This window comes from Myotis brandtii, unplaced genomic scaffold, assembly GCF_000412655.1.
Source record: "Myotis brandtii unplaced genomic scaffold, ASM41265v1 scaffold655, whole genome shotgun sequence".
NCBI classification, from domain to species: domain Eukaryota; kingdom Metazoa; phylum Chordata; class Mammalia; order Chiroptera; family Vespertilionidae; genus Myotis; species Myotis brandtii.
Genome location: NW_005370542.1, coordinates 1237212 through 1247114, shown reverse-complemented (window position 1 = coordinate 1247114; position 9903 = coordinate 1237212). Strand labels below are relative to the sequence as shown.

General features: G+C 44.6%; 1 protein-coding gene across 5 annotated transcripts in view; it reads left to right on the top strand.

Annotated features, from left to right (window-relative positions):
- Positions 1-9903, top strand: part of MID1 (midline 1) — a 351369-nt gene that overhangs the window by 240367 nt on the left and 101099 nt on the right. For 4 of the 5 annotated variants that reach the window (XM_005880810.2, XM_014528836.1, XM_005880809.2 and 1 more), the window contains exon 2: positions 393-1108. In XM_005880810.2, coding sequence (XP_005880872.1) covers positions 449-1108 — 660 coding nt within the window. In that variant the 5' untranslated portion in view covers positions 393-448. The remainder of the gene's footprint in view (positions 1-392; positions 1109-9903) is intronic. The other variant, XM_014528837.1, reaches the window with a different exon arrangement.

Below are 9903 nucleotides of genomic sequence, written 5' to 3'. Positions count from 1 at the left end.
GAGAATCACCTGGGAATCTGTTTAAAATCCTGATTTCTGGGCCTCATCCTCCAGAAATTCTCTGTTTTCTTTGTTACTCATGTTGTGGCCCCACCCCATCACAAAGAAACAGAATTTCCGGAGGATGAGGCCCAGAAATCAGGATTTTAAACAGATTCCCAGGTGATTCTCATGTGCAGCCAAGGCTGAGAACCACTGTGTTAGCTGGTATGCTGGCTTTGGGTTTGTCCCTTTCCTATTTCTCCAGCAAACAGAAAGAGTTATTTAGAAGGTACACGGCTTTACCCGTCCATGAACTGTTTGGCATTATGATTGAGGTGCATTCAAAGCTGACAGTCCCCCGCCACGGCTGACCCCCTCGCGCCTAATCAGACCTTCCGTTCTGTTTGCAGAGAGCTGATCAGCTTCCGTGGAATTTGCTGATGCCCCAGGAGAGCTTCGCCTGAAGATGGAAACACTGGAGTCGGAGCTGACCTGCCCTATCTGTCTGGAGCTCTTCGAGGACCCCCTCCTGCTGCCCTGCGCCCACAGCCTCTGCTTCAACTGCGCCCACCGGATCCTGGTGTCCCACTGCGCCACCAACGAGTCCGTGGAGTCCATCACCGCCTTCCAGTGCCCCACGTGCCGGCATGTCATCACGCTCAGCCAGCGAGGTCTAGACGGGCTGAAGCGGAACGTCACCCTGCAGAACATCATCGACAGGTTCCAGAAAGCCTCGGTGAGCGGGCCCAACTCCCCCAGCGAGACCCGCCGGGAGCGGGCCTTCGACGCCAACGCCATGACCTCCGCCGAGAAGGTCCTCTGTCAGTTCTGTGACCAGGAGCCTGCCCAGGATGCCGTGAAGACCTGTGTCACTTGCGAGGTGTCCTACTGTGATGAGTGCCTGAAAGCCACTCACCCAAACAAGAAGCCCTTCACAGGCCACCGTCTGATTGAGCCAATTCCGGACTCGCACATCCGGGGGCTGATGTGCCTGGAGCACGAGGATGAGAAGGTGAATATGTACTGTGTGACCGATGACCAGTTAATCTGTGCCTTGTGTAAACTGGTTGGGCGGCACCGAGATCATCAGGTGGCAGCTTTGAGTGAGCGCTATGACAAATTGAAGGTTAGTCCGACCCGCCTTAAGCCAACCCCTTTCTGCCAGCAAATGTCCTAGAAATAAAAAGTGTATTCACGGCGAGCTCCGTGGCAGGTGACGGCTTTCTCTTCACCTCTGTGATCTGACTTGTTTTCGCATGCTTTTTGGCAGCCTCCAGGTTACACAATCAGGGCATCTTGTAAAAGGTGACTGCTGTTTGTCATGTTAGCGTTGTCAAGGTGAGGGCGAATTCGAAAAAATCTGGATCGTTTTCAATCCTTGCAGTTGAGAGAGACAGACAGGCAGAGAGACGGAGGGAGAGGGAGCCAGAGAAAGATTTGAGCGAGATCAAGAAGGGATGGCAGATAAAATCTGGCTTCGGGCACTTTGGGGGCATTTCTTTTCCTTACTCATCAGGGAAAACTAATTTCACTCGCATTGTACCTGGATCTAGTTACCACACAAACAAAAGACTAGAAGGAGGAATGCCTGCAGCCAAGGTGGGATTTGAGGGGATATGTGACCTTCTGTTCCTGGCGGGAAATGCTAGCCAGCTTATTGGGGAACAGAGCGCTCTGACCATCTCGGGTTTCACGAAAGAATTCCTTTTCGTGCAGGCTTTTTATTCGGGGAGGTTACAGGCAAGACTGAACTTCACTTTGAACATGAAATTATTAACTTAACTGCAGCTCGGGGAATGATAATTAATAGGACTATACGTCAAATTTTAAAAAATCTCTCTCTGAATATGGAGAGAGTGCACCAGGGAGGAAAGAAGCCAGGTCTCCAGATGTCTGTTCAACTTCAGACGCCGGGTGGGTCTAATTATTGCAACCTCGGCCGAGAGAGTGTGCTCGGATAGTGAGATACTGTGTTCACCAGCTAATTTGAGTTCACAAGACGTCAATTAAAAGGAAAGGAAGCATCAATTAAGAGCTTTAAGTAAATATATATTGAAGTCCTTCCTCTCGGGAAAAACACACACCGTTCTGTTGAGCAAACAAAAAATGAATCACGTGATCATTAGAGCTTTGCCCCTCAGAGCACATGGTCACCTTTCCCAAATGGTTCCTATCACTTCTCAGCGCCCGTGGATGCTTGCGTTGCCCGGGACCTCACAGTTTATTTTGTGATGCTAGCATTAACAGACCACATCTGTGATTTGGTTTGGTTATTTCTTGTTGTGATGACGGAGGCTGATAGGCTGAAATGAATCCCCGCGCCAAATGTCACTTGGGGAACGATAGCATCACCTGGGCAGCGTGCCTCACTTAAAGTGTCCAATGACGACTGGTGCAAATCCATCTTTAAACATGGAGGGGAAGTTAAGCCCAAGGATTTAGTGATACAGACAAGGGAAGACAGATATGACTGGGTTTCTAGTGCGGTGCAGGGCAGCAGCCAGAAACATGACAAAGGTTAATAACAGCAAAGGCGATGCATGTGTGAATTGTGCCTCTAAAGCAAATTCTTCAGAAATGGATATGGCTGTCAGATTTGAGAAACCAAGATGATCTCCCCCAACCCCCTATTTGATTGGGGACAAAATGTTTAGGATGATAAAAAAATGTCCCTTGGGTTGGATCAACACTGCCTTTTAATGATCATTTGTTAAAATGCCATGATGATGTTCGCTAGTGGACAACAACAGATTTTTTCTTTTATATTTTATTGATTTTTTACAGAGAGGAAGGGAGAGGGATAGAGAGTTAGAAACATCGATCAGCTGCCTCCTGCACACTCCCTACTGGGGATGTGCCCGCAACCAAGGTACATGCCCTTGACCGGAATCGAACCTGGGACCCTTGAGTCCGCAGGCTGATGCTCTATCCACTGAGCCAAACCGGTTAGGGCAACAACTCCAGATTTGATAGTTTAACCTGGAAGTCAGGTTTTCCTCTTGTAAGCTGTCACAGAGGAGTTATTGATTACGTATATGACATCTTCAAATTTATGAGGCGATACTGTCATGCTCTATCCCTTTATGTGATGAAAATGAAACTCTTCAATTATGAGCCCCGCACACTCGTCTAATCAAGCTGGTGGGTTAACGGTTGTTGATACTGTCACCCGGAGGGCCTGCCAATTAACGATGTAGTATATATTACCTTCGAATTACAGAAATATATGCATGTAAACAGCACCCAGTGCACCAACACACATTTACAGCTGCTCAACAAAATATACTTATGAACATTTATTTACAGCCATTTCACAAAATAAGCTTATAAGCATTTATTTTTTTTATTTTATTTTTTTAAAATTTCTTTATTGGTTACGGTTAAGCTTATAAGCATTTAAACAAATAACATGCTAGCATAGCATGTTTGTTCTAAAACATGCCACTTATGTTAGAATAGAAGAATCCTAAGCGTATATGGCATTTGGGTGTCTATGGTATTTTAGTTATCACATATTTATGAACATAAGTACTTCCTTGCTTTTTAAAAACCTCAGTACAATATAAATATTGATTTTTTAAAAATCTTTATTAGTGAAAGTAACAGCATCCAAAAAAGACCAAAACCAAGGAAGTGTATTTTGTTCATTATTACTTTGGTCTGGAAAAGTAAATGCATCTGTAAGTGTTGTTTTCTGAGACTTGAGCATCTCATACAGAAATGGGTTTGTGATGATGCGAAGACACAAATAGAGTGTGGAGAAAGCCCTGGCTGGGTGGCTCAGTTGGTTGGAGCATCATCCCATACGCCAAAAGGTTACAGGTTTGATTCCTGGTGAGTTCACATACCTAGGTTTCGGGTTCCATCCACATAGTCGGGGTGTGTCTGGGGGGAAACGGATCGATATTTCTCTCACATTGATGTTTCCCTCCTCTTCCTTCCTCTCTCTCTAAAAATTAATTTTAAAAAAGTCCTCTGGTGAGGATTTAAAAACAAAGAGAAAGTATAGAGAAATTAAGAGGATGCTTTCATTGATAAGATGATAGATCGGCTTTACTGATTTCAGATATATAAGGACTTAGGTGTCCCCTGCTGGAAATGGTTTTTGTCCTTCTGTTAATAAAAGTCCATTATTTGAAGAGGGGAATTCTGCTATGATTGTGAAGAATGATCATTTCTTGTAACAGCACTAAACTTTTGGGGACTTTTTACTCCTATTAGGTCTCAGTATACATGCATTTATATACGGAATTGGCATACATTTTTACAATTTTTTTCTAGGCGTAAAAGAAAAAACCCCATAAAAATTCCAACATGTAGAATTCATGCAAATAAAATCTTTCACATCATCTGAAATAGCATCATGTCAGTAATCCAATGCCTTCAGAGGCTGTGCACTGGAAAGCACTCAAAGTCAGTGGTTCTCAACCTTCTGGCCCTTTAAATACAGTTCCTCATGTTGTGACCCAACCATAACATTATTTTCGTTGCTACTTCATAACTGTCATGTTGCTACTGTTATGAATCGTAATGCAAATATCTGATCTGCAGGATGATCTTAGGGGACCTCTGTGAAAGGGTCGTTCGACCGCCAAAGGGGTCGCGACCCACAGGTTGAGAACCGCTGCATAAAGTATTGGAAGCAAAGAGAAAGTTAACCCAGCATTTCCTAAGCTGTATTCTAAGATTAAAAAGAGGAAAGTCTCCCTGCCAAATGAAAAAGCCTCTAAAATGGAGCATCTCATAAGGTGGACCTTTCCCCGTCAGTTTCATTGCATTTTGAGAAGGCTGTCAGTCCCGCAAACTTGGATTAAGAGTTTGGTTTGTGAACCACATAACATATAAGAGAATTTAATAGAGTGCATTCCAGAGATTTTAAGGAAGGACAATGCAGTCATTCCTTTTCTTCTGTTCCAACAGACAGCGTTGGAGCTCTTGTTGCTGTTCTCCGGTTACACCTATAAAAATACACAAACTGAGAAAGGTTGACCTTTCCTTGCCCTTCAATTTCAGCATAGCCCCACTTCAAGGTCGATGACGCTGAAGTTCCAAACGATGGCCTTGCTATTCTGACTCAAAAGGTTGGCTGCGGGAGTGTGTTTGTACAATGCTTGCTTCAATGGATCATCCCATTGGAATGTCGTCATCGTTTGATAGCGGTCCCTCAGAATGCTGTAACTCATTGCTTCTTGGAAAATAGCAGCAGGTATAGTGCAGGTTCCAGTGAAAGGTGTGTGCGTGGTGCAGGGAGTGGCCGGAAGCCGGGGATGCTGCCACCTCTTACAATGTGCAGGTCGGATCTCCACCGCATAGAATTATCTGGCCCCAAATAGCAATAGTGCCCAGGCTGAGGAATTCTCGTCTGTGAGAAGAATTCAGTGTTTATCGGTGTATTAATTAGCCAGGGCTGCAATAACAAGGACCACAAACTGGGTGGCCTAGATGACAGAAATGTATTGTCTCGCAGTTCTGTAGGCCAGAAGTCCGAAAATCCAGGTGTTAGCAGGGTTGATTCCTTCTGAGGACTGTAAGGAGGGATGTGTTCCAGACTTTTCTCCGTCGGTTGTAGGTGGCTGTCGTCTCCCTGTGTCTCATCACCTGGCATTCTCCCTGTGTGCTTGTCTTTGTGTCTAAATTTCCCCTTTTTATAAGGACACCAGTCATATTGGATTAAGGGCCCACTCTACTCTAGTATGACCTCCTGATCACTAAGTATATCTGCAATGAACCTATTCCTAAATAAGGTCCCATTCTGAAGTATTAGGGGTTAGGACAGGGGGGGGCAAACTTTTTGACTCGAGGGCCACAATGGGTTCTTAAACTGGACCGGAGGGCCGGAACAAAAGCATGGATGGAGTGTTTGTGTGAACTAATATAAATTCAAAGTAAACATCATTACATAAAAGGGTACGGTCTTTTTTTTTTTAGTTTTATTCATTTCAAACAGGCCGGATCCGGCCCGCGGGCCGTAGTTTGCCCACGGCTGGGTTAGGACTTCAACAAGTGAATTTCGGGGGAGCCACAATTTAACCTACAACAGTCACTTACTCCAGTGTGCACCCAGTTATCTAGTCAAATGAACACATGTTATGTCTCTTTCAAGGATTTAATCACCTCAAGTGAGGCAGAGACCTTTGGCTCACACTCTCATCACTCACCTAAGACTGAACACAGGGTCTTGTAGATAATTCTCAATAAATATTTGTCAGCTGCTTCATTAATCATCAACTGTTAACCCTACATGGAAGTTGAAATTAAATTCATAATGACATTGCAGATATTCATTCAGATATTTGACAAAGCATCTGTAAGATAATTTCTAAATAAGAGCGAAGCCAGACATTATATTTTATCCAATTGGATGTGAACCATTATTTTGGTCTGTGTTGCATTTTGTTGGCTTAAATTTAATGGTGTGAATTTGGATAAAGCTATCTCAAATAACTGTAGAATTCACATTTGTTTCATGCTGATATATGATGGACACTTGATAGTGCCATCATAGCTATTATTTCATTTATCCTCCCAACAACCATATCTGGCATATAGGTTTTTTTGAGATCATGAAAAAGTTAATATCTATCTATCTATCTATCTATCTATCTATCTATCTATACATACATACATACATATATATAAAAACCTAAGCAACCGTCCGACCATTTGACCATTCGCCCGGTAGCTATGATGCGCAGTGACCAGATGCTCTGACCAGTAAAAGTGGGACCCGATTCCTTGCAGAGTCAGCTGTGGGTTAGGTTGCTGCTGGGGTACTGTCGGCCCCAAATCTGCTTCACCCACACCCCAGACCCAGAGAGGAGGGAGGAGGGAGGAGGGAGCCAGTGGGCATCCAGGTCCTGGGGGCTGGGCCTGCAGGAGGGGTCTCACAATCTGGGTCTCCTTGGGGGATGTCAGAGAGCCAGTTTCAGCCCAATCCCAATTTCAGGCCAAGGGACCCCACCGGTGCACAAATCCATGCACCGGGCCTCTAGTATGCTTAATAAGTGAAGGCAATAGAAGCAGACACAGTTCCCCTCCTTCATGGAGCTTTATAGTCTAGTACAGAATTGCAGTAGGTAAATATTTTTTTCCCTGTTGGTGGTGGAGGTAGGCACACCATACCCAAAGCAAGGACACCAACTCCAGATCTGACAGGTGGAGAAGGCTTCCCAGAAAAGGGACCATTACACTTACCATTCCCAAGCCTTTTATTAAGAAACAATGTCGAATTAATAGCTATCCATACATTCTCTGGTATTAGTCATTCTTTTTCACTTTTATCACATATAATCCTATATTTTTTTTCAAACTAGTTCACAATAATTCCAGGCAAGATATTAATCTAAAATGTAGATAGGTATACCTTAGTATGTTTCGCCACATGATGCCATTGGAATGTGTAAATCACTTCGTCATAGGTCTCCTAAAGTGTTTGCTTTATATGGGGTCTCACCAATTCTAACTGGCCCCTTCACAATGCGGTTCTGCTTGTGCTCATTTCACAGGAACAATTCTTTCATCTGCACTATATGTTTTTTAAAGTTCCCACGTGATGAAAATATTGTTTCCAGCCCGGCCAGATGGTTGGGCATCGACCTATGAAGGAAGTCATGGTTTGATTCCAGGTCAGGGCACATGCCCAGGTTGCGGGCTCGATCCCCAGTAGGGGGCGTACAGGAGGCAGCCGATCCATGATTCTCATGATTAATGTTTCTATCTCTCCCTCTCCCTTCCTCTCTGAAAACAATAAAAATATATTTTTTAAAAAGGAAAGAAAATATTGTTTCCAAATATTTGTAAAATATGTTAAACCTATATTTTAAGTTTCTTACTTTGGTACAAAATTATTTATGATATACAGCAGTGGTTCCCAAACTTATTTGGCCTACCGCCCCCTTTCCAGAAAAAAATATTACTCAGCCCCTGGAAATTATTTTTTTTTACATTTTAATAGCAGTTACTCATCGCCCCCAAATGCACCTGTGGCCATCACCGCCCCCCTGGATCGCTGCAGCGCCTACCAGGGGGCGGTAGCGCCCACTTTGGGAATCACTGATATACAGGGATATGTTTTTGACAGGAAGCTCAAGACCACATCCTTCCTCTCTCCTTCTCACCTGTCTTTTCCCTCTCGTGAGCCCTCTCTCCCCTCCTTCACCAGAGGAGAGGAATGTATTATTGTCTGATGATTTATTATCATTGGAATCATTTTCGATAAGCTCAGAGAGTTCTGGAAAAATGCACAGACAAGTACAGAAGGTACCTTTTAGTCATGTGGATGTGGAAACAAATGTAATTCTCGGGCATGTCGCTTACAGTTCCTGTGCTGCGTTATACTCATCTGTAAAACACGGCCGATAACGTACTCACTTGCATAGAAACTTGGGAGAACAAAATAAAATATTTCATGTGAACCCTCAGTATTGGGCCCGTCACAGAGGAAGCCTGCAGTATGCGTTCGAACATGACCATATATGTCAGCAACCAGGGGGTCCGGTGTGATGGTTAAGATGTGGACTTTGGAGGGAGACCACCTGCCAATTATTTTTTAACCGCTGCGTGTATTATTTGAGTGTGAGATGAGGGTTCGTGTTGTTGCTTTCATGTGTTTTGTAGTTTTGTTTCCAAAGCACCTGCCAAGGGGCAGAGGCACAACAAGGAATAAACACTTGTTGACGGACATGCAGAATTGCTGGGTTAGGAGTGTTTCGGGACTCAGAGGAAGAAAAGATGATTCTGGTTTCGAGTCGACAAGAAACCTTGCTTCAGGGTGGCGGGGTTTAGCTGCCCTGACAGATCGGTGGATTATGCATCAAAGGAGAGTGAGGCATTCTTCAGGAGTGAGGCCAGCAGAGACCTGTTGGCAGGAATCTGCAAGACTGTTAGGGATTCTAGACAATGCTGGCTGGAGCACAGGGTGCTGACGGAGGGGCCCGGAGAGAGAACGTTAGAAGAGTCGTGTCAGGAGACAATTTTGCAAGTCTTTGAATGCCAGGTTAAGGGTTTGGGGCATTTGTCCTCTTCTCTAATAGAGTGGCACTGAAATAAGTTTGTTTTTGAGAGAGGCTAATGTCTATCAGTATATTCTGAAGGTCAGATGAAGATATAAGAAAGATTGGGATTACTGCACACACAGAAGAAGTAGGATGGGGAAAAGACATTCACACTACTCTAGATTGTGTGTTCTCTTTTTTAATTGGCAAAGTGAAGTAGCGTCATAGGTCAAAACCCACCCCACTCTCAGCAGAAACATGCAAGGGTGTGCGATTCAATGCCTTGCCCATGAAGACGAAGAAGAAATAGGAGGTGTCATTGCTGTTGGCCCCAGGCATACATGCAATTCTGCCCCTGCTCCCCTAGGGCGGCGACACACTGGCGACGGAGTGTGCTGTTTTTTCTGGCTTTTTGATTCACTATGAGGAGGATGCTGTTCCACCCTCCGAACGCCTACTACAAACCTAAGCAACATTTCGAGCCAGAAACAACCTTGGAGCTCATGTTGTTTCATCCCTGCTGTGCAGATGAGGACACTGAGGCTGAGAGTGGTAAAAAGGACTTCCCCAAATCAATAGTGAGATGAGTGGGAACGAGGACTAGAACACAGTTCCTCTGCTGCCCGGTTTGTTCTGCGTCTCTTTGGCTACTTCCTATTGCAGCCAACCGTGCCAGCTCGGACACCATTGCTTTTTGAACGATCCAGTCATTTCTGATGCTTCTTTTGAGGTTTTGAGACTAAATCCAGTGATTTCATGTGATTTTAAACACACACCCGGCTTGGCTCTAGGCCACCATCGTGGCTATAGGATTATGCTTCCAGAGCCACCAAAAAAGAAAGACAAAAAAAGGAAGGAAGGAAGGAAGGAAGGAAGGAAGGAAGGGAGGGAGGGAGGGAGGGAGGGAGGGAGAGAGAGAGAGAGAGAG